This window comes from Protopterus annectens, chromosome 2.part2 (genome assembly GCF_019279795.1).
Source record: "Protopterus annectens isolate FY-2018-M chromosome 2.part2, PAN1.0, whole genome shotgun sequence".
In the NCBI taxonomy this organism is placed as follows: Eukaryota; Metazoa; Chordata; order Ceratodontiformes; family Protopteridae; genus Protopterus; species Protopterus annectens.
Window position 1 is genome coordinate 1,133,454,753 of NC_056730.1, and position 26,386 is coordinate 1,133,481,138.

General features: G+C 38.4%; 1 protein-coding gene across 6 annotated transcripts in view; it reads right to left on the reverse strand.

The window, feature by feature from the left end:
• Positions 1-26,386, reverse strand: part of TRPM3 (transient receptor potential cation channel subfamily M member 3) — a 2,946,644-nt gene that overhangs the window by 188,087 nt on the left and 2,732,171 nt on the right. For all 6 annotated transcript variants that reach the window (XM_044064372.1, XM_044064373.1, XM_044064374.1 and 3 more), the window contains one exon: positions 8,806-9,057. In XM_044064372.1, coding sequence (XP_043920307.1) covers positions 8,806-9,057 — 252 coding nt within the window. The remainder of the gene's footprint in view (positions 1-8,805; positions 9,058-26,386) is intronic.

Consider the following 26,386-nt stretch of genomic DNA (forward strand, 5'->3'; position numbering starts at 1 on the left):
GAAATGGCAGTGGAGTTTTTAACCAGATTGTTTAATGAAATTTTGGAAAGTGAGAGGATGCCTGAGGAGTGGAGAAGAAGTGTTTTGGTACTGATTTTAAAGAATAAGGGTGATGTGCAGAGCTGTAGTAACTACAGAGGGATTAAATTGATCAGTCACAGCATGACGTTATGGGAAAGAGTAGTGGAAGCTAGGTTAAGAAGGAATGTATGGCTTCATGCCGGGAAAGAGCACTACAGATGCGATGTTTGCTCTGAGAGTGTAGATGGAGAAGTACAGAGAAGGTCAGAAGGAGTTGCATTGTATTTTTGTAGACTTAGAGAAAGCATATGACAGGGTGCCTAGAGAGGAGTTGTGGTATTGTATGAGGAAGTTGGGAGTGTCAGAGAAGTATGTAAGAGTGGTACAGGATATGTACGAGGGTAGTGTGACAGCAGTGAGGTCTGCGGTGGGAGTGACAGATGCGTTTAAGGTGGAGGTGGGATTACATCAAGGATCAGCTCTGAGCACTTTCTTATTTGCAATAGTGATGGACAGGTTGACAGACATGATCAGACAGGAGTCCCCATGGACTATGATGTTTGCAGATGACATTGTGATCTGTAGTGAGAGTAGGGAACAGGTGGAGGAGACCCTGGTGAGATGGAGATATGCTCTAGAGAGAAGAGGAATGAAGGTCAGCAGGACTAAGACAGAATATATGTATGTGAATGAGAGGGAGGATAGAGGAATGGTGAGGATGCAAGGAGTAGAGGTGGCAAATGTGGATGAGTTTAAATACTTGGGATCAATAGTTCAGAGTAATGGTGAGTGTGGAAGAGAGGTGAAGAAGAGAGGACAGGCAGGATGGAGTGGGTGGAGAAGAGTGTCAGGAGTGATTTGTGACAGACGAGTACCAGTAAGAGTGAAAGGGAAGGTCTACAAGAGGGTAGTGAGACCAGCTCTGTTATATGGGTTGGAGACAGTGGCACTGACAAAAAGGCAGGAGTTAGAGCTGGATGTGGCAGAGTTAAAGATGCTAAGATTTGCACTGGGTGTGATGAGGGTGGACAGGATTAGGAATAAGTATATTAGAGGGTCAGCCCGGGTTGGAAGGTTTGGAGACAAAGCCAGAGAGGCAAGATTACTTTGGTTTGGACATGTGCTGAGGAGGGATGCTGAGTATATTGGGAAAAAGATGCTAAGGATGAAGCTACCAGGTAACAGGAAAAGAGGAAGGCATAAGATAAGGTTTATGGATGTGGTGAGAGAGGACTTGCAGATGGTTGGTGTGACAGAGCAAAATGCAGAGCACAGGAAGAAATGGAAACAGATGATTCACTGTGGCGACCCCTAACGGGAACAGCTGAAAGAAGATGACGATGACTGCATTATCGGCTCCTTATCTTACATTGCTGTATATCTGTACTTATAACAATGTTTGGATGTTAATAGATGTGGACAGTTATGCATGGGTTGGTGCATTTTTGTATGCATTTCCATTACTGCTCAATTTGAAATAACCACTGTATGCAGTAGCCAAACATCTCTACAAGAGCAGCAATCTGCTAAGAGTTTTGAGGCATAATGACAGAGTGACTTTAAATTATTCTAAATAAAACCACTAGGAAATTGTAGTTTCCTAGTTAGTTTGGTCTGCATATGCAGTACATATGATCTGAGAAACAGAATATCCAGTGGGTACAATTTTATAGTTAACTAGCTGAAGCAATACCTTCTCAGACAGCATGGCAGTTGTACTCCTTTCCATTAACACTGTCACTAATAGTCTCTGTTGTATGTTTTAATAGATGGTAGTTAACCTTCCATGCTCATTGATGTGGTACAGTTTAAACTGTCACTTCAAAGTATTTACTGTCATTATAGCAAAGTGAGAAATCATATGCTTTTTTTGGAAAAGTTACATAAAACCTACCCCTGCTGTTAAATCAAAGTATTGGACATGTTCACGTGTGCAACCTAGTTCAAAATGTACAGGCAAGATGCCAAAATAGTATAGAGGTAGGTACAACATAGGTCAAAATGACAGAAAAAAGAAGAAAACACAGTTTACAGTTAACTAGTTGAAGCAGTTCCTTCTCAGTCAGCATGGCAGTTATACACCTATCCAATAACACTGTAACAGGAAAGAGCCCAGGACCAAGCCCTGTGGGACTCCACTCATGACTGATCGACAGTCTGACTTGGAATCCACAACTTTCACTCTGTGGGTCCTGTCTGTGAGCCAATTTGCAACCCACCTAGTGATGTAAAGATTGATGCCTAGTTTGATGAGTTTATCAAATATTACCTGAGTGGGGAATGGTATCAATGGCCTTGGCCAGGTCAAGGTAGGCTGTATGCACTGCCTTACCCTCATCCACAGCCTTGGTGACTGCCTTAAAGAAGTCAACCAGGTTCAGCAGACAGGATCTCCCCTTGACAAAGGCAAACTGTGTGGGGTCAATAGTTTGGAGATTGCCTATATCTTTGTTAAGCAGGTCCATGATGATGCTCTCCATAGCTTTGCATACCAGGCTTGTCAGGCTAATGGGGAGATAGTTCCAGGGTCTGTAGTTACTCCCCCTTTATGGAGTGGGATGACTGGAGCAGTGTGCCATTCTTTAGGGACATAGCCTGAGGTAAGGCTGTGATTGAACAGGGCACACAGATGGGGTGCCAGTTTGTTTTGCAGCTCATGTAGGATGCAGCCAGGGATATATTGTCTGGTCCCATGGATGCTGTATTCTTGGCTTTGGACAATGCAGCTTTTACCTGTGCCACAGAAATGGTGGGTACCAGACTTTCATCTGTTATTGTGATAGGGCCCTTGGAGGGGAGAGAGGGTAAAGTTGGCACTGAATCTGTCGGCCAGTATGTTGGCTACATCTGTTGTCTCAGTATAGGAGGTGCCACTGGGCAATAACTCAGAGCAAATCTGGGTATTGCCTTTAAGGTTTTTGATATAGCTATAGAAGGCTTTGTGGTTGTTTTTGGTGTCAGCCGCAATTCTGCCTTCATAGCTGGCTTTAGAGGAGTTGATAAGTGATCTCAGCTTTTTGTTGAGACTGATAAGGGAGGTTTTCCAGTCTTGTGAATTCATCTTTTTCTGCAACAGTTTCTTCCTGCTGTTGTAGAGTTTATTGATGGCTGGGGACCACCAGATTAGCTTCCTTTTTTTTGGAGCAGAGCGTCTTATTTCTATTTGGTATAGCAAGGTCCATGCATTTGTGTACATGCTCATACAGTGCATTGGTGTATGATTTGGCAGTCATGCAGCTATTTTCCATTGGCATGGGTGCTGAGAAGTTAGCCACCTCTGCTTTTAGGAGCCCAACATTGGCATTAGAGAAGTTTTTCAGGGTGGTTACCTTAGCGGGGGGTGTCGGTGAGATGGAGATTTATATGGTGATCAGTTTGTGGTCAGATTTAACCAGGGAGGAACTGACTATAGGTGTGAAGCAACAGTCTCCCATGTTGGTGATAACCAGGTCGAGGATGTTGCTTCCTCTAGTGGGGATCAGAATGAGCTGGTACAGGGCACTGGAATTGATAAATTCCAGAAAGCATTGGGCCTGTACATTGGTATTTGAATAGTTTTCCCAGTTGATGGAAGGGTAGTTGAAGTCACCCAGTATGAGAGTATTCGGTTGGACCATGATAGATTCCAGGGTGATTAGGAAGTTGGTGTGTGAGTCTAGGGACATGTTGTAAAATAGTAAGGTAAGTTTCCTGATGCACTGGCCAAATTTCCCCTAGTTGTAGAAATACCACCTTGGGTCTTCCCTGAAAAAGACCACAGGCCTAGTGGGCCTATCCTGGTCAGCAAAATAAAATAAAATAAATTAATAAAAATAAAATAAAAAGAGAGAAATGCAGGTAGTTGTCTGATCAGTATTATAGTGCTAACATTTATAATTGCATTACCCACAAAATTTGTTGAGAGAAGAAGAAACCTATTATATGCTGCCATTGTTCATATCCTGTTTGTATGCAGGTTTGATTTCAGAGCATGCCTAAAACAATCTGTATGGTATAACTTTCTCATGGATATAGGGAGCTTATTCCATCATCTCACTGGTAACAGTGAAGGAAGATTTTCCACATCTATTATAAGAATGTGGTACTTGAACAAAGTTAGTGTTTGAATACCTGAGAATATTATGGGTGTATCAAATTGCTAAAGGCAATACAGCTCAGCATTTTTGGATAACACAGAGTCGGTGTGCAGGCCTCAGTATGACTATATTAATGTGTTGCCTAAATTCCAGACAGCTATCTTCAAAGAGTGTCCCAAAGTGAAGTTTCTGTGTACGGCATGTTGTGAACATCTTTCGATGGACGTATTACTTTCTTGGTAAGAGTGAGTTCAATTGTTTAATACACTGGATGTTTAAAGCATGTTAGGAGGGTATGTACACCTAGTAGTTGACAGACTAATACAATTAATCATGAATGACCTAAATATGAAAAACATTTACAATTTCTGATTAGATTTAGAAATAATATCGATACTTTAGGTAATAGTTTAGAAGATTATCAAGAATAAAAATAAAGTATTAGTGGATGGTATAAAATCTAAAATAAGTTTTTTAAACAAAGATATTCTTAGAGAATGTTCAAAACAATGTTCATGGCAACTTTTAGAAACAGCACAGATTTGTTGTTGCTCACATTTAAGGGAAAACTGGATTCAAAAAGAAACTATGATGTTTTTATCATTTCAGCTAATGTAGTAGCGGAGCAAAGCAGGGCAGAGTTGTCTGTATACTGCACCAACCTTGCATCTCTGTAGTGATACATCATGTTGTTCACATAGAAGGTGAAAGACCACCAAAAAAAGAAGAAATAGATAAACTCTGGAGAAGTATCTATGAAGATCCTGTGGAACATAAGAAGGATGATAAATGGATAGAAGAAATAAAAGAAAGAATAAGAAGTTTAAAGGTCCAGGATATGAAATAGGATTAAGTAACAGCCAGAGAGATTGAAACAAAGTTAAGAAAAGCCTCAAATTGGAAAAGCCCAGGCCCAGATGCAGTACCTAACTTCTGCTTAAAAGGATTAACATCTTTGCATGAAGATTTAGCCATGAGTGAGAACTATTTATATGCACACCCTGAACAGACACTAACTTGGCTAACAACAGGAAAAACAATGGTCCTATTTAAGAGTGAACCTGCAAGCTACCCTAAAATTTATAAACCAATAACTTGCCTTCTGACAACATATAAACTATACACTGGAATTGATGCTGGCAGAGTTTATCATTTAGAATAAAACTCAATTATGGCAGTAGAACAAAAAGGCAATAAAAGAAAGTCATATGGAATAAAGGATCATTTGCTGTTTAAGTCATAGCGGAGAACTGTAAAAAGGGGAAGAATCTAAGTATGGCATGGATTGTCTACAAAAAAGCATTTGATAATATCCCACATCCATGGATAAAAGAGTGTTTAAAAATGGATGAGATACATCCTACACTGATCGACTACATTACAGTGACCATGAAACAGTGGCAGACTGCTTTGCAATTAAGCCATGATGAAGGACAAATTATTATCCCAGGGATAAAAATTTAAAAGGGGATATTCCAGGGTGACTCTTTGTCACCGCTGTGATTCTTCCTTGCCCTTAACCCATAAAGCTGTCTATTTAACAGCTTAGGCGATGGCTATAATTTGGCCCCTAGAAAAGAATAAAGTGTAAAGACTTCCCATCATCTCTTTGTCGATGATTTAAAACTGTATAACTCATCCAATGAGGAACTGAAAGCACAACTGCAAGTTGTCAAACTTTTTCAAATGATATAAGAATGTCATTTTCTCTTGATAAATGTGTAAAAGCAACATTTAAAGCAAGAAAGCTGCAACACCAGGAAAACATCAGTTTGGGATAAGAATGTGATATAAAAGAACTTGAGCAAGAAGGAGCGTATAAATACTTGGGAACTGATGAAGGATCAACAATAAAACACAAACAAATGTGAATAAAACTTAGTAAGGAATATTTCAGAAGACTTAAATTAATCCTGAAAGCAGCACTGACATCTAGGAACAAAATCCAAGCTCTTCCTGTCCTAACTTACAGTTTTGGAATGATTGACTGGCCCCAAAACATGTTGGATAGATTAGATAGGAAAACAAGAAGAATACTTCATGCTCACCAAATGATTTATGAAAGTCAATGCATACTAAGATTATATATGTCCCATTCTGAAGGAGGGATGGGCCTCCTTGAAATTAATTGCATGTACAGATCTGCAATTGTGGGACTCCACATGTATCTGCTGACCTCACAAGACCCAAACACAGTGCAAGTTTTGAAACATGAGGAGAATAAATCTAAGATGACTTCTCTGCTTAATCTATTAGAAGCATATCGGCATCAAGAAGGAATCGAAATCAAATCACAAGTTGATAGAAAGCAGGCAGCAACTGAATGTGCCTAAAAACAAAAGAAAGAATATAAGGTGAAGGACCAGATGAGGGTCTATATCATATGAGCAAATCTCACAAATTGCGTACGCTCATAATATCAAACGTACCAGACCTCAAACTTCCTACTGTGGGGAGCTGAACCCCCCCCTCTAAATATATATTCCAACTCCGAGATCGCACCACAGTGAGGAAAGGGCAAATATCTCATTCTTTACTGTACCCCGATCTCAGAAAAAGCACTTTGAGGTCCGGTACATTCGATATTATGAGCGTTCGCAATTTGTGCAATTCGCTCATATGATATAGACCCTCCAGATGAGAAGGCAAGAAATGTGGAAAATGCATAAATATAGTTGCAAGTATAGAAAACTTATGGAAAAACCTCATGTTGATCAGGAACGAATACAGGCATGGTTAAGGAGAGGTGAATTCAAACCAAGAGATGAAAGGTTAATATTGGTGGCACAAGACAGTGGGCTATGTACACATTGCTTTACAAAGTCCATTGAACATGTGGGAAAAACAGACAAATGTAGGTTTTGCAAAACAGAATTGGAAACAGTTGCACACCTCATCGCTGGTTGCATACATACTAATAGCAGAAGGACTGTATACTGAATGGCATAATAATGTGGTGAGACTGCTGCACTGGGGATTGAGCAAACATTATGGTACTGAAATGGCTGAAAAAAAATTGAAAACATGAGCCACAAAGCATAATAGAAAATGATGAATTCTACGTCACATGGGATCATCCATTGCCAACAGTTCAAAAGAAAGATGCTAGAAACCTGATATAGTGGTTCAAGAAAAGAAGACAAAAGTAGCATTAACTTTTGAAATTGCCACACACAGTGACTACAGTGTCCTGTGTACAGAGTGACACAAAGTCATAAAATATCAGGATGTACAAGCAGAAATGAGAGCAATGTGGAAGAAAGATACCAGATAGTTAAAATAGTAGTAGGGGCAATGGAGCTTATAAAAAAGAGTCTACAATCATATTTAGATATGCTACCAATACATGTAACTCCATACAAATTGCAGAAGGAGTTATTACTGGACACATTGCATGTGCTGCGAAGAGCACTTTTGGATGACATCAAAGAGTGAAACAATATTAATTTCATGAACTTTAATCATACTTTGACTTAGGAATGGGGTCCATTCCCAAAAACATTACATTACAGTAACAAACAGCAATACAATGCAAGGTCCTGTTTATAGTGGAGGCCCAGGGAGAAAGCTCCACAGTAATACACCACCAACAAGTAGCAGTAAATATAATACAATCGGAAGAACAGTACAATCACAGTACAAAATGAGAAAATAAAAGCAAACAATAGTAAGTTTTTAATCTAAAATTTAAGATAAGGACGTTAGAAGATCTGATGAGAAAAAGTAAATAAAAGTGGAGAAATAATTAACCTGGGGAGTGGTAATCATTTTTTTAATTATGGCAGTATGACAGGAGAATTTTGTATGATGTTGTTACAATACAATGTACATTACATTGTCTGGCTGATTATTTTCATGAGTAAACATTTAGTTTGAGCTGAAGTAAAATATGAGGAAGATGGTTAATATTTAAGAAAAATATTCCTAATGGTTACAATGTAGAATACCCTTGCATAATGCCAGAAGAGAGGCCTAAAACTTCTTGTTATGAGATCATAACTAATGAACCCAAAATTTTTACAGCCATAGGCATAAATGTGCATAAGGTTCTGAGGTAGTCATCAGGCCTTGGTGACACTGACCATTTTTAGTTTGGTCATTGTCTCCTTTATTTGTTCAGTTATGATGAAAGCTGCAAGGTTAAGAATCCGCTGAGAAAGAGAACATGGGAAGCTAGAGGTTAATTTGATGAATCTTGGTCTGTCAAGGAAATAAATTGTTGAAACTCCCCAAAAAAAAACCCTTGCAAAATATCACAAATGCTTCCATGTCCTGCAGGTTATGAATTAGTAGATAACAATAGAAATAGGTACATGTTAATGTCTACTCTGAGATTTTAAAGTAATATCCTGAGCTACTAGCCTGAGGGGCATAAAGGAATCACTCCCCTTCTCTTTCAATCATCACACCTAATGCATTCTTATATGGTGCTCTAGCCATCAGCCATCATTTATTTATTTATTTACTTATTAGTCATTAGTCTGGGGGAGTTTTGTTTATTTATTTATTCTTCAAACTTCTAACATATTTTGACTTTGTGACAGATTTTTTTTTTCAGATGCTGTAAGTGCCTTTCAAAACCAATAAGGTAAAGAAAACCTGATTTAACAAATGTGTATACACTTTTCATTGTCTGTAATACTGCATAAATAGTATAAGGAGAAAAACACTGAATTCTGCAAATGTTAGGATAAAAATATTTTCTTACCATTTTCCCAATCATCATAACATAAGGACCAAGATATTTATTAACACCAAAGATATCCAGTAAGCGTATGTACCAGTAGATGATGTTAACACAGTAAATTACACGGCCGTAGCTCATAAATGGCGGTTCCTGCAATCTAAGTACCATGGCAACAGAGAAGACAAGGATTGCCATGAGGTCTGTGATGTTCCAATACTCTTGAAGCCACACTTTGACCTTCTGTAGCAACTTCCCTGGTTCTGACATCAAGATCTGAAAGAGAGAAACTTTGGCTGAAATTGTACTCATTTGCAATCTCCATAGGAAGTTACGCATGCTGCAGCTTAATTTATAGGACAACAATAACAAGTTATAACTATTAAAAGTGAGATTCTATATATTTCATATGAGATTTGATAGATGTTGAAAGTTGTGTAAGCAGTACCATTTGGGTAGATGTACAATTATTCAATCAAAGCTTAGCTCAAAGACTATTGTAATGCCACAATAACTTTTCAAGCATCTGAAACATAAAAGAATTTAAACAATATTTATAACAAGGTACTTCAGTTTGAAGCAAAGTATCTTTAAATGTCTTTCTGTTTATATATAATATAAATTCTGTTTTCTGTGCCAGTATTTGTGAAGAGCCTATTTCAAATAGTCTCCCATCTCCAAATAATGCTACTACAAAAATGACAGTACGCCATACTGTCATAATACAAAGCCAGTTAATATGAAATGTCTATAAAAAAGCAGATGTTGGTGTTTGTCTTTCGGCTTTTCCCGGTTAGGGGTCACCACAGCGGCACTCCAGTCCACTAATGATTGGCAGTAGACTTTCACAAACGTCGAGGTGGCAGCTCGACGTTCAACCTTCAACGAAGGCACACCCATTTACGTATGCCTTTCGAATGCCCACCCAACCATGGGGAGGACATGCAGACTCCACACAGAAGGCACTCCCCACACTCCAGCAGAGAATCGAACAGGAGAACCTCTTGCTGTGAGGCAACAATGCTACTGCTAAACCATCGCAGATTAAAAAAGCAGATGTCAATTTGTATTAAACATTAAATACAAAGTTTCAGACATTGCCATCAGAATTTCGGAAAACCGATCAAACTTGGAAGTCAAAAAGAATACCACTACTTATGTTAAGGGCTGCAGTAAAAATGTCCTGTTTTTGCAATGTGATATTTTGAAATTTAGAGAAACATTAGCTGGAATGAGGAAAATAATCATTATTGGTTAATTTACATCGTGTCTCTTTACTGCCATTAATTACTGTGATGCAGATAAGCCTTTTCCTACTGTAGTTGAAAGTACCAGCAGACACTTCATGTTAGCACAGGCACTCCCCCTCATTAACTCTTTTACATACAGTACACACATTGACACAAACACACTCACACACACAAACTGAGACACACTCGCACATGTACACACACACACACACACACACACACACACACACACACACACACACACACACACACACACACACACACACACACACACACACACACACACACACACACACACACACACACACACACACTCTCACACATGCATACCATACTTACATCTGTGCTGTGAGAATGTCCCCAGTGTCTGTTTTTCTTGCCCTTGTAAATATTGGATGATTTCAGTCAGTCATTAATACCAGACATTAAAGTTTAATACTTTATATCCTTCAGTAAATCCATGTTAGTGCAAAAACTGCTGTATTTGTTTTTTTCTGAGTTTGTAGTACGTATAATTCAATTCATTTTTGAAGCTGTCTAATCATCAATTTTGACTCTGTCTGGATTTCTTATTGACTAGGTTACTAGACTAATGACCCAAGGGGTCTTTCTAAGCCTAGTCAAGTTTTCTCCAAAAAATAATGGTGTCTTGCATCCAAATAGGACATTGAGGCACAGGCATTTATAACGGACATGGGTGCCAGGCCTAATGTAAATTTCCTATTCCCTATACACTTGTCTAGGTTGTACATAAATTGGGTAATAGATGAACTCAGCTTCACATGGATGGGAAGCCTATACCATAGGAAGGGCAGTCTCGGGAACACATATCTGTCTCTCCAGCATGTTCTGTTTATGTGGCAGACAAATTTCAGAACCCTAGATCTTGTATTTCTGATACTCTTTGACTTGTAGGAGATTTATAAGTGTGGGATTTGTGAATGCCTTCAAAGACTGGCATAGATCACCCCTCAGCAATGTATAGGACACTGACTAGAGAGAAAGGGCTTTAAGGCGCTCTGCGTAAGGCAGATTTGTTATGCCTTGTATTCTTTTTGTAAGGAACCTATGAAGTTGCTCTAGTTGCTCCATATGCCTGGTCAGGTACATGCCAAAGGGAGCATTGTACTCTATGACTGTTCTGATAAGGGTGGAGTACAATGGAATAACAACCTTTTTGGACCTAAATGCCATGCCCTTACTTATAAGTTGTACAACATAAAAAGATTTCCTCACCACTGTGACCACATGGTGGCTGAAGGTAAGGCTACTGTCTATATGCATACCTAGATCCCTGATCACTGTGTAAACTCTTAGGGGTGTGTTATCAGCATGGTAATTAGCTGGAATGTTTGATTTCACAAACTGTATGATTATGGATTTCCTAGCATTGAATATTTGCTTCTACTTCAGAGAAATAAATGCCTAAAAGGAGCGGGCGTAGTACCAAGCCCTGGGGAACTTCTCTAGTGGCTGGCCTCTTGTTGGAGGTGGCATCAGCTATTTTGACTTCCTGGGTCCCATCAGTGAGCCATTTGGCTATCTAGAGGGTGATAAATGGGTTTCACCTAAATTAGTGAGCTTGTCTATAATGTCTGAGGGGAGTTTTTATGATATGAGGTAATACCAGCTATGCCAGGTGAAGTAGGGCTGTGGATATATGACTTGTGCCAACACAGCTGCCTGGAATTTTGTAAATAATTATGTCATTTGTATATCAAAGTGATTTGTACAGATGCTTGCACTGAAAATGCATTTTTGAGGTTTGCTTGTGTTAAAATGTATCAACAGGGCATCCTGCTGGAATAAAAAGAAATGTACATGTATTATTATAACTGAATTAAATGTATATTTTTTGATAGAGGACAGCAATGGTTAACCAGTTAGCTTACTTTAAGGAAAATAAGAGAAATGCAAATGAGCTGTTAAACCATTACAATGCCACCCCACAGTGCTGAATAGGACCAGACATGTTAAGTCTGGAAGAAGCCTTTGTTCATTAGCACAGTAAAAGAGAGGAAGCTCCAGGGCACTGCCATAAACATTTATATGTGTATTGTAGCCATCTATGATAAATTTCTGTCTCAGATTCAGAGGAGCTATTGTGGGAATCTAGAGTCAGGTGACCAGCTGAGGTCATTCTGCAAGCCATCTTGGATATTATATTCTACAGGGAGTAATCTATGAGTAAGAGAGTATTCTGTTTGGGGGCCTGACTAGACAGACTGTTCACATTTTTCATCTTGCCTTGCCCAAGTAAGTTATTCGGGAACAGTAATTTCTTTAGATTAGTTAAGAATATAGTGAAACATAAGTTAGAGATTGTTTTTCTTTATTTGTCTGAGTCAATCCATCAATGTTCTTTTCAATATTTCCTGTGGACTGAACTGTGCTGTTTACTTTAAATATATATTCAGTATTTTCATGCTCTTTTACTATTTATTATTAAATATATTTAAAACTTTCATTGTGGCTGGCCCTTGTAGAAAGTACTTAACCTTTGAGAGTGCTTATATTTATTTGGTGACACTGTGTGGGCCACTCCAGAAGGCCTAGCCATCTTGGCCAACTACTACTATTTGTATTAGTATTAATACTACACAATATAGGTTCATAAGTTCATAAGATGATATTAGGCTATTGGTCCAGAGGCCCTTATAATCCTAGCCAAAATTTCGTCCATGTTCCCTCAAAGTCAGCACCTGTTTCCCCTGTCCAGCAGTGACACAGGTGGGATCCCAGGGGTGTATTTTCTCTTTCCTATTCAGTCATCCAAGTTCCTCTTAAAGAGGGCTAGAGAGGTAATTGGACACCCTTTGTTAAGGGTCTTAGAGTAGGTGATTGTGGAGTGTCTCGTGGCAGTAATAACTACCTTATACTCTGGGCAGATGAGGACAGAGCAGGTAAATCTGTGCCCGCCTCTCCAAGGTGTGTGTGTGTGTGTGTGTGTGTGTGTGTGTGTGTGTGTGTGTGTGTGTGTGTGTGTGTGTGTGTGTGTGTGTGTGTGTGTGTGTGTGTGTGTGTGTGTGTGTGTGTGTGTGTGTGTGTGTGTGTGTGTGTGTGTGTGTGTGTGTGTGTGTGTGTGTGTGTGTGTGTGTGTGTGTGTGTGTGTGTGTGTGAAAAATTAAATCTCTCAGTGTGTGTATGTCAGCTTTTTTTGGCAGGGACATGAAGCTCTGGGTTTACAGAGAGGGTCCTGGAGGACTTTGTGTGAACACTTGGCTAAGGACGTAACCCTACACCTGTAACAGTGGGGAGTCTTACTGGGGACTTGGAGGGAGACAGCTATAGAGAAATATAGACCCCGGGCTGAGTGTATTCCTATGGGCTCTTAAGGGAAATTGTCCTTGATTTAGATAAGTTTTAATCTGGAAATGCTTAGTGTATCCATTTCTATTTCAAGTGCACATCCCTCTCCAGTGTCAGTTGTGAGGATTCAGGCTCCTTGATTTCTGGCCAAGAGAGGGGTCATCACAGGGTTACTGTATCAAAAGCCTTGCTCAGGTCAAGGTAAGCTCTGTGCACAGTCGGACCTTCATCCAATGCTTTGGTGACCCTCTAAAAAAGTCCACCAGATTTAATAGGCATGATCTTCCTTTAACAAAGCCGAACTGTGATTGGTCCAGTATTTGCAGGTTACCTATGTCCTCATTTACCATGTCCATGATGATTCCCTCCATGGCCTTACCTATGAGGCTGGTAAGATTTATGGGCCTGTACTTACCTGGATCAGTTGTTGGACCTCTTTTGTGCAGGGGTATGATTGTAGCCATCTTGCATTCCTTGGGTACAAAACCTGACTGAAGGCTCCAGTTGAAAAGTAATTTAGGTGGACTAAAAAGTTCATGTTTCATGCTATTTATTAAACATCTTGGGATGTTATCAGGGCCCACTGATGCAGTCTTTTTGGCCTTGGAAAGTGCATTAATGACCTGTTCTCTAGTAATGGTTGGGGATTGTGTTATGTGGTATTTCCTGTGGACTATCGGGGGGGGGGTGGGGAGGGGGATTTGAGCTGAACCTGTCAGCCAAAAGAATGAGAATGGCTTCCAGTTCACTGTGAGTGATACCATTTGCAATAAGTTCTGTGCATTGTTGCTTATTTTGTCTGAGGTTATGGACATAGTTGTAGAATGTTTTGTGGTTGTCATTTGCCTGAGAAGCTATTTTTTCTTCAAATGTAGCCTTTGAAGTTTTAATTAACCCTCTTAGCTACTTTTGTTTAGATTGGTCAGGGGGCTTTTAGTATATATATGGCTTTGTTCCTCCTATGCTTGGCCAAGATTTTTTCTTTTGTTGTATAACCAATTGATAGTGTGATTCCATCAGTGTGGCTTATCTTTTGAGTTTGTCTTATTTTTAACATGTGTGGGCACAGCTTGCTCTATACAGCTACCAATATGGCTGTACAGAGATTTTCTGAATAGCTCAGTGTATTCTGTGGTGCTTACTGGATTTGAAGGTGCTTGGAATTTAGTCAGGGTGTTGCTTAGTAGAGATAGGTTAGCCTTGGAATAGTTACTAAAGGTTTTTGGTTTTGCTGGATCCCCAGATTTAATTTTTATTTCAAGTAATACTGCCTTATGGTCAGATCTGATGAGCAAAGATATTATATTGGGTGAGGAACATTAACCCCCCCCCCATGTTTGTGAGAACAACGTCAAGGATGTTTATACCCCTGGTTGAAGAATGGCCAACTGTTTCAGGATGTTGGTGTTAACAAAGTTTAGGAATTGCTGGGCTTGTGCATTAAAAGTGGTGTAGGATTCCCAATCTATAGACGGATAGTTGAGATCCCCCATGAATATCATATTGGGTTGAATGGTGAGGGACTCTAGTACATTGAGATAGGCAGTATGGGTTTCCTGGGACATGGAGGGTGACCTATATCCTGCAAGGATATGAGTTGGCACCCTGTATAAGGTGAGTTGCTCATGTATGAGTTCCAGTCGGTCATGCAATATAACTAGTCTGGATGTGAGATTAGTCTTAATACATACAGACACTCCTCCACTTGTAGTTCCCTCCTGTGCAGTAGCTGGTCTAATGGTGTGAAAAGCATTATAACCTTGCATTACTGAGGTACTCTCAGTGACTTTAAACCATGTTTCCATTACTACACAGATGTCTACACTCCAAGGAGAGGAAATCTTGCAGGGAGTGGAGTTTCTTGTTAAGACTTCTAGCACTGAGCAGTACCACCTTCAGATATTTTTTTCATAGGTTCAGTTAAGTCAGTAGGTTTATCAGTTTGGCATTGCGAAAACAAAATTGAACAGAAGTCACCACGATGCTGTAGATGAACACTATTTATTAGTAAAAACGAGCGCTTTCACGTACTGCCAAGGTACGCTTCTTCAGGTTTGTATATCAACTTAAATTCATCCATTTTTATACAAAAGATCTTATCAATTAAGTAATAATAATTAAAATCAATTCATTTTCATTTTATACAATCAATCAATTAACTAATTAATTGTTCAATCATGTCCTTTTTTCTTGCTTTTATCTTGCTTTTAAACACACAGTATATATTATACTAGGCATAAGACCTGGCTATAACAATGTGTGTATTCAGAAAAGTCTATCGGGACATCTTCTAATGAAATGAATATATAAAGTATACTTAATATTAAGTTAAATATATCCGTGCATATATGAAAAATACATATATATTAAAAATATACATTCTGATAACTAAAACCTAAAATATATATCATTAAAACATATTGTATTCATTGTTACATGAAAATAAATCACTTCAAACTTCATTAAAAATGATGCATAATATAAGTGCATGGCCAGTGCTGTTAGGCTGGAATATATAAAAGTAAAATATAATACTATAAAACCAATAGCCATCTCCAAGTAATTATAATAGTTCATAAAGTCCACTAGTTATATATATTCCAGATATTTTTTTCATAGGTTCAGTTAAGTCAGTAGGTTTATCAGTTTGGCATTGCCTAAAAAGGCAATATCGGGGTTGAAAATATCTTTACCAATATCCTAGAGAGGATAAGTGTAGACCAGCCTTGGCAAAGCAGCATAGTCTGTCATCATGTCCTCCCCGGCCTTCAAATATTGTACCCCCCCCGGATTGACACCAGAAGCTAAGTCAGTTGTTAAAATCAATCATTTTTTGTTGGTAACCTTGGAGAAGGTAGTATGCTGCTCAGTGCTAGGCTCATACCTGCCTGAGACACACAATCAGTGAGATTAATCACATCTCACTTCATTTAGTCAAGGGAGGTATGTCTCAGGCTATTAATACCCGCATGGACAATGACAGAGTTATACTGGTACCTGTGGTTCAGTTACCTGAATGACTGTGCAACCTGACAGATCCTAGCTCTGTAAAGGCAACTAACCATGACTCTTTCCTTACTCAGTTTGGTAAGAGGGACATCGGTGCACCTCACTATAGAATTATCAATGACCAAAAAATCTGTGTGCTGGATTGCCTTAAGGGCCTAGCAGTGGAGGCACTGGATACAGTGCTACTATGTGTAGCTCTGGGTAGTGTTTTAATGGAGTGTTTATGTGACGGCTGAGGATCTTTCTTTGATTGTACTGTACAAGAGGTCTTAGTGTTTTCGGAACGTTACCTGTATTTGCCTCAGCATAAGTAGTTTTATGTGTAGGGTCTTTACAATGTGCAGTAGGCATGGTGCAAGTGTCACTAACAACCTCTGCAGTATTAGTTTTGGTTGTATATGAGAGTTTTACCTCCAGCATTAAAGTACATTTACACCTCTCATATATACTATTTGTTTTATTAAAAATAAATGAGATCAGTGTACATGAGGAAATTGCAAGTGTCTCAGAATACCCATTTCAACCAGACTGGCCACAGACAGCTGGGAAGTGCATATCCATGGCCACTGATCTTCTAGGGAGGAGTGAGGGAAACTTAAATATTGAACAAGTCAATAAGACAAGCAACTTGATGAGCAACACTCAGGTATGAGCAAACTAGATGCTCTAGTAGTTAAAAAATTCTGTCTAGACAGTGATGGCACAAGAGTGCAGACCTCACACCAGAACAAAGACACTTAGAATAACAAGCACAATAAGCCTTCACTAGCAATTCCCAGCTCAGAAGGGTGAAGGCAGACCACAAACCTTCCTAATATATAATAACTGATTTTGATCCCAAGTGCTTAAACCAGAAAGAACTAAGACAGTTTCAGAATAACAGTCAGGATAAGCTTTCACCAGGAGTTCCCAGCCCGGATTGGCAGAGGCTACCCTCTCCTCTCATAAGAGTGTAGGCCACAAACCTTCTTAATATAAAATAACTGGCCTGAAGCCCAAGAGCTTAAACCAGAACTAAAACAGTTTTTGAATAACAGACACAATAAGCTTTCAACCAACAATTCCCAGCTTAGAAGGGTGTAAGCTACCTCTCCTGCCACAAGAGTGTAGACTGCAAACCTTCCTTATGTAAGATAACTATTTTGAAGCCCAAGTGCTAAGAGGCTTAGAATAACAGTCACAATTTAATCAGGCTAAACAAGCAGTAATACATGGAGCAGAATAAATGCAAGTGAACGCTTTAGGAACAAGCAGCAAAAAGCAAAATAAAATAAGGTAGGAAGAAGCACAGATACAGTACAAGCAGCTGAATAAAGTGCATTTTTTAGCAAGTGGGAAGGAAGGAAACTGAAGATAATTTAAATTTAAGAGACTAAAGGGTGGGCGCCCCCAGCTGACCTCTCAGCACTCAGTAGAATGGGCTCATGAGATGAGACTAGGAGGATTGTCCAAAATCAGATTAATCTCTTTCTTGCTTCATAGTAGGGGTGGGCAACCCAAAAGCCAGCAAGTTTAAGAGCACACTAGTAGGGTGGAAAGGTGGACAAAAAATTGCAGTAATGGTAGGATGTGTGGGTGGAAAAAAACAAATGCAGACAGATGTAGATCAGCATGAATATTGAACCTAGTCAGCCCCTGTAGCTAGACAGCATCTGCATGTAAGTTACTAAGCATGTGCGAGATCAGTGTCATTTTGTGTAGTCTGTCAGTGTGAATGTAAGCTTGACTGGAGTTGCACATGTGTGTGTGTTAGAAGTAACAAGTCAGTCAGTAAGAATATGAAGTACAAAGTATATGTACAAGTTACAGCTCCTGATGTGTGTATGTATAATAAATGACTTGAATGCATATCCAGCCTCAGTGTCTCATTTGAATACACGAGACATGTGACATGGTGTCAGAATAGGATCCAAAGTTGAAGCAGCTCACAGTCCATGAGGTACACATATAGGAGTGAAGTAATATCCAGGAGTGAACTCACAAACACGTCAGCAGTTATTCAAAGTTTCTTAAACTCGTTTGAAATGATTTTCAGTCTCAGACCATGTGGTGTAACATTCAAAGTGCTGAAAATAATTTCTGAGATGTTCAAAATGTCCAAGATAGCAGCATAATATTTAAAGCGTTTGAAATAATCTCCAAAGTGTTTAAAATGTTTGAAAAGGCTAAAATGTCCACTTTTTTTCACAATGTCTGACTTTTTCACAGTAACTAAGACTTTTCAAAGGGTCAGAAGTGTCCAAAGTGTTTGAGGTATTTGCAGTGTTAAAGTAAAGCATTTTTAGAGAGATTATTGTGCACTGAGCAAATTACAAGTAACAGGTTTATACTTGTGTTTAAAAGCCATTTGTTGTTATGGCAGAGGTATTTCTCAGACCTGAACTGCTAGTGTTTGATAATAATATTGTTGAGAATTGGCAAGTGTTTGAGGAAGAATATATTTTCACACAGGCTGCATTTTCTGATAAAGACACATGTACAAGAGCATTTATACTTTTCAATTTAGCTGGCTCAGAGGCCATTGAGTGGGAACATTCATTTGTGTATGCACTTGCCATGTATGCAGGGGAGGGGGAGAATCACTATATTGTGTTACAGGCTGAAATGCAGGAAGACCCTGACTGCTTAAAACATAAATTCAGAGAAATGTGTAACCCTCAAATTAATATTACAATGGGAAGGTACAAATTTTACATAACAAGTCAAAAGCTTGGTGAAACTAGTGCAGCATACATTACCGACTAAGAAATAAAACATAAACAAGTAGATCTGGTGGTCTACGAGATGAGCTGATAAAAGACTGTCATGTATGTGGTATTAATAATGATGCAGTAAGATAGATTTTGCTTCAAGATAGTGAATTAACATTGAGCAATGCCACTGAGATTTGTTAAATACATGAGATTACAGAAAAGCATATGAATATGCTTATGAATGAGAACAGCATGGTTGTGGTATCTGCTAGTGCAAATGTTGATAGTGTGCAGCAGAAAGTTAAGATGAAAAAGAAATATACGCCGAGATGCAGTGCCATACCCAACCGCATTGTTGGAATCAGCCATGAACTTAAATGGGAAAAGTGTTTAGCTTTTGGTCAGTAATGTCACAAATGTAAAAAGTGGAATCATTTCAAAAGGCTTTGCATGTCTAAAGTGTCACAAGCGTATATTAAAAGAAAATATCCAAAAAAAAAAAACAAGTAGATCAGATAGAGGTTGTAGACAACTTTGAGAGCTGTGAGCAAACTTTCTATGTCGATGGTGTCTCTGTGATTGATGAAACAGTTAATACAGCAGGCTATCAGTTGTCAGCAAAGAGTGAAATATTTTGTACTGTACAAATTAATGGGAAACCTGTAGACCTTAAAGTAGACACTGGATATAAGTACAACGTTATTTCAGCACAAATGTTTGCTAGAGTAAATGCTGGTGAGAAACTTGATTCAGCAAAGTGTGCAAAACTAGTTGCTTGCGGTGGTGAAAAGATTAAAACTGATGATGCAGCAGCTCTCACATGCCATTCTGCTGGAAACAGCTAAGACTTGCAGTTTTATATGTCAGAAGACAAGTGCAGTGACTGCTAGGCCTCAAATACAGTCTGAGAATGGGAATGATTTCATCTAATAAAGAGGTTCACCACATAAGCATGAGTAACAGTGATAATTTTACAGAGAGTATTTTTAGTGAATATGCTGATATTTTCATAGACGAGCTTGGTAAGCTTCCAGTCATATATTCCATGAATTTAAACCATGAAGTAAGTCCAACTGTCAGACCAGCACGGAAGATTCCAGTAGCAATGCAGAGTAAAGTAAAAGCAGAACTAGACAAAAAGGTGAATTTACGTGCCCTTACGCCAATAGAAGAACAGACTGAATGGGTATTCTCTATGGTCGTAGCTCTTAAGAAAAGCTCAGATGATATTTGAATATGTATTGATCCAAGAGACTTAAACAAAGCACTTAAGTGACCTCATCATCCAATGCATACAGTAGAAGAGGTAGCCACTCTCATGTCAAATTCCACTGCTACTTCAGTCTTAGATGCAAAAAGCTCCTTTTGGCAAATTTCCCTGGATGGCAAATCTTCATTGTTAACCATATTCAGTACATCATTTGCTATATACAGATTTGTGAGTATGCCATTTGGAATTAATTCTGCCAGTAAGGTATTTCAATGTGGCATGGAACAATTTTTTTCTGGTTATCCATGTGCTGCTATAGTAGATCACATTATTGTTGGGGGCAATGGTGAATGTGGGACATTTGTTTACCAGTTCTGTCTTACAACCAGATCTGTCTAAGCAAACAGCAATTGTTGAAATACCAGTTCCAGAGAATGTCACATCTTTGCAACATTTTCTAGGTATGGTCAACTATTTAGGAAAGTTCATCCCAGACTTGAGTAAACTTTCTGTGCGATTACGTGAGCTGACACCCAAAAATGTAAATTGGTCCTGGCTGGAAGAATACCAAAGAGCATTTAATATTCTGAAGAACATTGCCAGTCCACCCACATTGAGATATTATGACGTTCACAAAACTGTAACTCTTTCTTGTGATGCTTCAAGGTATGGACTTGGTGCAGCATGTCTTCAAGAAGGCATACCGGTAGCCTATGCATCAAGTATTTTAACTCAAACAGAGAAGCATTATGCACAAATAGAGAAAGAACTTTTGGCAGTAGTGTTTGCATGTTCAAAGTTCAATGATTATATTTATGGCAGACCTATCCAAACAGGGACTGATCACCAACCACTTGTGACAATTTTGAAAAAGCCAATACATACAGCCCCAGCTCAATTGCAATGCATGATGTTAAAATTGCAAAGCTACAATTTCAATATTGTTTACAAAAATGGCAAACACTTGTACCTTGCTGATGCATTGTCACACGCACCCGGATAAATGACAGAACAGCATGATAATGAAACAGCAGACTTTGAAGGCATGGAAGTCAGAATTTTTTTGTCCTCATGGCTTGATGAACTAAGAAATCACCCAGCTTCAGACCCAGTTCTGCAGAAGCTGAAAAATGTTATCAGTCAAGGATGGCCAACACGACAAACTGGTTTACTACTTGACATTCAGCACTATTTTTCTTACAGAGATGAGCTCATCATGATAGAAGCTGGAATCATCATGAAAGGTCCAAAAGTGGTAATTCCTAAAGCATTACAACCGGAATATATCAATATTTTGCATTGTGGTCACCCAGGTACTGATTCAACCAAAAGAAGGGCAAAAGGCATTGTATTCTTGCCTTCTATGTCTAAAGCTATAGAGAAGGAAACTCTAGCATGTTCAATTTGCAACAACACCAAACTATATCAACAAAAAAAACCCACTTCAGCTACATCAAACTCTTGAATTACCATGGTCGACAGTTGCTGCAGATATTTTTGAATGGAATGGTGAACATTACTTGGTGTAGTAACCTCTTACTCATATTAGTTTGAAATTGACCTACTTTCTAACTTCACATCCAGCACATTCATTGCAAAATTGAAGAGACATTTTTCTGTCCATGGTAGTCCACACAGAGATGTCTGACAGTGGTGCACAGTTTGCTAGTCAGCAGTTCAAGAAATTTGCTGAGTCTTGGGACTTTGTTCATATTTTTATTTCTTAGAAGATAAACACAAAACAAAAATAGCTTAAATTTCAAACCAGTTTCGGCTGAAACCGGTTTGAAATTTAACCTATTTTTGTTTTGTGTTTATCTTCTAAGAAATAAAAGTATTTGACTGTTTATGCTGGCCTCTTGTGTTTACCTATATATTGGTTTGGCCGAGCATTCCGTACCTGCGAGGAGTGGAGTTTATTGACTTTGTTCATATTGCCAGTAGTCCTGAGTATCCACAAACCAATGGTTTAGCTGAGCATGCAATTTGTAGTGCCAGTTACTTGTTGGAGAAATCCAAGAGAGATGGTACTGATCCAAAAGAGATGGCGCTGATGTTTTCCTTAACTTGCTCAATCTCGGAAACATTCCTTGAGACAACATGCTTGGTTTACCTGCTCAAAGATTGATGTCCAGACAAACACAAATGACTCTTCCGATCAGCAAACAATTGTTAGTACCAAACATAAAGAATAATAGAATGGTTAAGGCTCTATTTTCTAGAAAATGTCAGTCACAAAAGTTGTACTATGATAAGACTGGTAAATTCCTTTGGCCATTGTTACAAGGAGACGTTGTGAGTATGCAAACATCCAAAGGTTATGATTGTGTAGGAATTGAGAAGGACATTTGTGAGGAATCGAGATCTTACATCATACAATGTGTAGGAATGGATTGCAGAAGGAATCGTAGATGTGTTACCTCTCTTAGAACCAGTGCCACAGCAGATTGCCTATGCCAGTGACTCTAATTTCCAGAGTGACTCAACAGAACAGCAATAGTCAGGCAGAGAGCAATAAGTCAAACAAACAGTCTAGCTAAAGAAAGAAGCCTCCAAATATTTCTAGTTAAATGAGGAATGCTATTTCTCAGCTCCTCCTACTACTTAGCTGGATGTTATTCACTGTCTGCAAAGAAATTATTTTCTAACTTTTCTAACTAGCCCTAGCCAAGACCTCTTAAAACTCAAAAAAAAAGCTTAAAACAAAATAAATGCAATATAAGAGACAGATAAAAATAGAAGTAACCAAACCTTAAATGAAAAACTTCAAAATCAAATGCAAACAGAAATCAACACTAGTCAGGCAGAGAACAACAAGTCAAACAAGCACTCTTAAGGTACGAAGTTGAGATGTATGTCTAACAGTTTCTGTCCCTTTCCCTCATTCATCACAAACTATTGCAGGCATTGGCTAATACCCAACATCATCAATATATACTAAAAAACACTGCTGTTCTAGCTTTTCAGTTAGTGCAGTCAGTCAGTTCTGAGGTTTACTGTGGCCAACTATTGCTATTTGATATAGTGAGATTCGCCGATGCCAGCTTTCAATGCTTAAGAAGTTTGATGTTCTCATCTCACTGAAGTGTGGTTCGATGTTTTAATCATTCGATCATATGACATGAATCCAAAGTTATATAATAGCATAGACTATCATTTCAGGGATACAGAATGGCCATGTATTTTAACTAATTTGTTAACCAGATTAGTCTTTATGAATCCCACTTTAGTCACAGCTCAGTGTACAATCAACAGTATATTTATTTATGTATTTATTTTTGGATATAAACCAGAGAACTTGGTGAAAATCCACTCAGACACAGGAAGAACATACCAACTGCATAAAGACAGTGACAAGAAGTCAGGATTGAAACTCAGACCCTGGTGTCATGAGAATAAGATCTTGACAAGTGTACTACTATGTTCAGGTTGTACAATGGAAACTGAAAATGTGCCACATAGTGACATTAACCATTTTTTGTTACATATTATTACATATTACCTGACATTCTGCAAAAACAGAAATATACATTCTGAACAAATCTGAAAAATGTGTGTTTTCTAAACTGGTAGCTATAATCAGTGACTTGACTAAAAAGTGGAACAAAATGTTTTTCACCATGGAAGACAGACTTACATTAATAACAATTTATTATTTTGCCCAAGATTTTATTTTACATACACTCATTGATTTTACCTCCTCCTAAGAAATTCTTTAAACAAATAGATTCCCTATTACTAACCTTTCTATGGCTCCCAAAGAAACCAAGAATAGCCTATAAATGGCATGTTAGAGCCTGGGGCAGAAATGGGATTGGCTTTCCCAACATAGAATTATATTCTAAATCTGTTATTATTAACATAATACTACACTGGATTTCATCCATATACACCTCTAGCTGGAAACAACTATATGAAATATAGATAACCTCTTCTGAGAACTCAGAAACCCAGTTTAAGGAAACCTTTGGAATTAATAAAATATTTTGGATGCTCTGTGAATATTTCCTATATAATATGAAATTTAGCCACTTCTCACATGGTATAAACCAAATATTTTATATTTTCCAAAATATAATTGACAACAATTATAGTTTAAAGAACACCTTTTCCATTACATTTCCCATAGTTTATACACCAGATTGCCTAGATTCCTTCAATATCAATAACATGCGGAATCTCAAAGAGAATAATTTAAAGTTTTGGCACCAGTTTAGACAATAAGAACACCCAACCAATGAACTTTCTCTTAGCCAGATATAATGTATGTCAAGATAATTGGCTCTGTATTCAATCTTTAAGACAGTTTGTTGAAAATAAAGTGAGAGTGTCAATAAATCTGGAAACTGATATTATACCAAGATTGATACAACTATTCATATGGTGCAGTTCGATGAACATTGAACATAAATTAAGCATATCACCTGTATATAAAATCCTATGAGAAGACTTGATTACTTATGACCAAGCTTTTTGGAATTACTCCATAATGATTAATGGTGAACCTTTATCTAACAATAATAAGAAAGTTATTAAATTCAATAAAAAACACTTCATCATCTTTATATTGGAGACAATATACTTGGAGATTTATTCATAGAAGCTTTTACACTCCATACAGAATTAATCTTATAACCAAGAGTAATGAAAGCAAATGTTGGAGGTGTGGTGATATTCTTGAAGCCAACTGGGTTCATATGTTCATTGAATGTAGAACTCTCACACAATACTGGAGTGATTTTAGACATTTTGCAAAAGCCCTGTGGTCTGATAACTGTCAGATTACTAGCTCTTTGATATTATTCAATGTTCCTACCCCAAGTGTAATTCCTAGACATCAGTTACCTGTTCTTTGGTTAATTCTAGCTGTTGCTCGAAAAATAATTACATTGAACTGGAAAAATAAGCAAGATCTTTTGTTTACTGAGTTTATCTCAATAGCAAAATCTGTATGTAAAAAAGAAATGCAAACTATTTATCAGAGATCATCAAATGTAACACACAAAAGACTAGCTTGCCAAAAATTGGAAAGATTGTTAGATAAATATTGATTACCTTTCTTGAATAAAACAAATATTTATTATGGATGTTTGTATATAGTGTAAATAGTTATTATGTTTTATACTGTTTATTTTAATACTTTATGTCCACGTTCATAGGTTCATAGGTAGGTACTAGGCTATCTGCCCGAGGGCATTTATAAGCCTATACAGTGTGTGTTGGCTATCATCGCCCCATTGATTAATTAACTGATCCTCTGTCAAGTAGAGCCAATGAAGTGATCCCAGGGATGTATTTTCTGTTACCCATCCACTCTTCAAGGTTTCTCTTGAAGAATGCTAGTGAGGGGCTCTGCCTAATGTAGTTTGGAATTTTGTTCCAAAGCATGGGGAGTCTCTGTGATAGGAATCTATCCCTCCAACATGTTCTATTTATTGTTGTGGCGAAGTTTGCCTCACTACAGCGCGTGGCTCACGGTGACCTGGATTTCTTTAGGTGGAGCATGTCCATCAATTCTGAGTTAGACATGGCTTTATAAGTCAGGCAGAGATCACCTCTGAGTAAGCGATACGCCACTGAGTACAGCCGGAGTTTTTTCAGTCGGACTGCATAGGACATATGTTTGAGGCCAGTAATCCTCTTGGTGAGGTACTTTTGTGGTCTCTCCAGCTGTTGGAGGTGTTTTGTGAGGTACATCCCAAATGGGGCATTGTACTCTATGATGGGTCTGATGAGTGACGAGTAGAGGGGCACTATAACCTCTTTATTTCTAGATGCAAACCCTTTAGTAATTAGATGGGCCACATAGCAGGATATCCTAACTACTTTGGCAATATGATTAACAAAGGAGAGATTACTATCTACCTGGGTCCCCAGCTCTCTTATTACCTCTTCTGTATTAAGGGGGCTTCCACCTATGTGGTAATTCGTGGGTGTTTTGTTTTTACCAAACAGGATGACTATGCATTTTTTGGCATTTAGCTTGAGGCCATGACTTTGACACCAGGTGTCCAGCTCAGTAAGGCCCTTTTGGAGGATGTCCGTGTCAGCCGGAAAGTCAATTATGGCTACCAGTTTGCAGTCATCGGCAAACTTGGTTAGCCATATTCCTCCTGTGTTTGCCTGTACTTCTG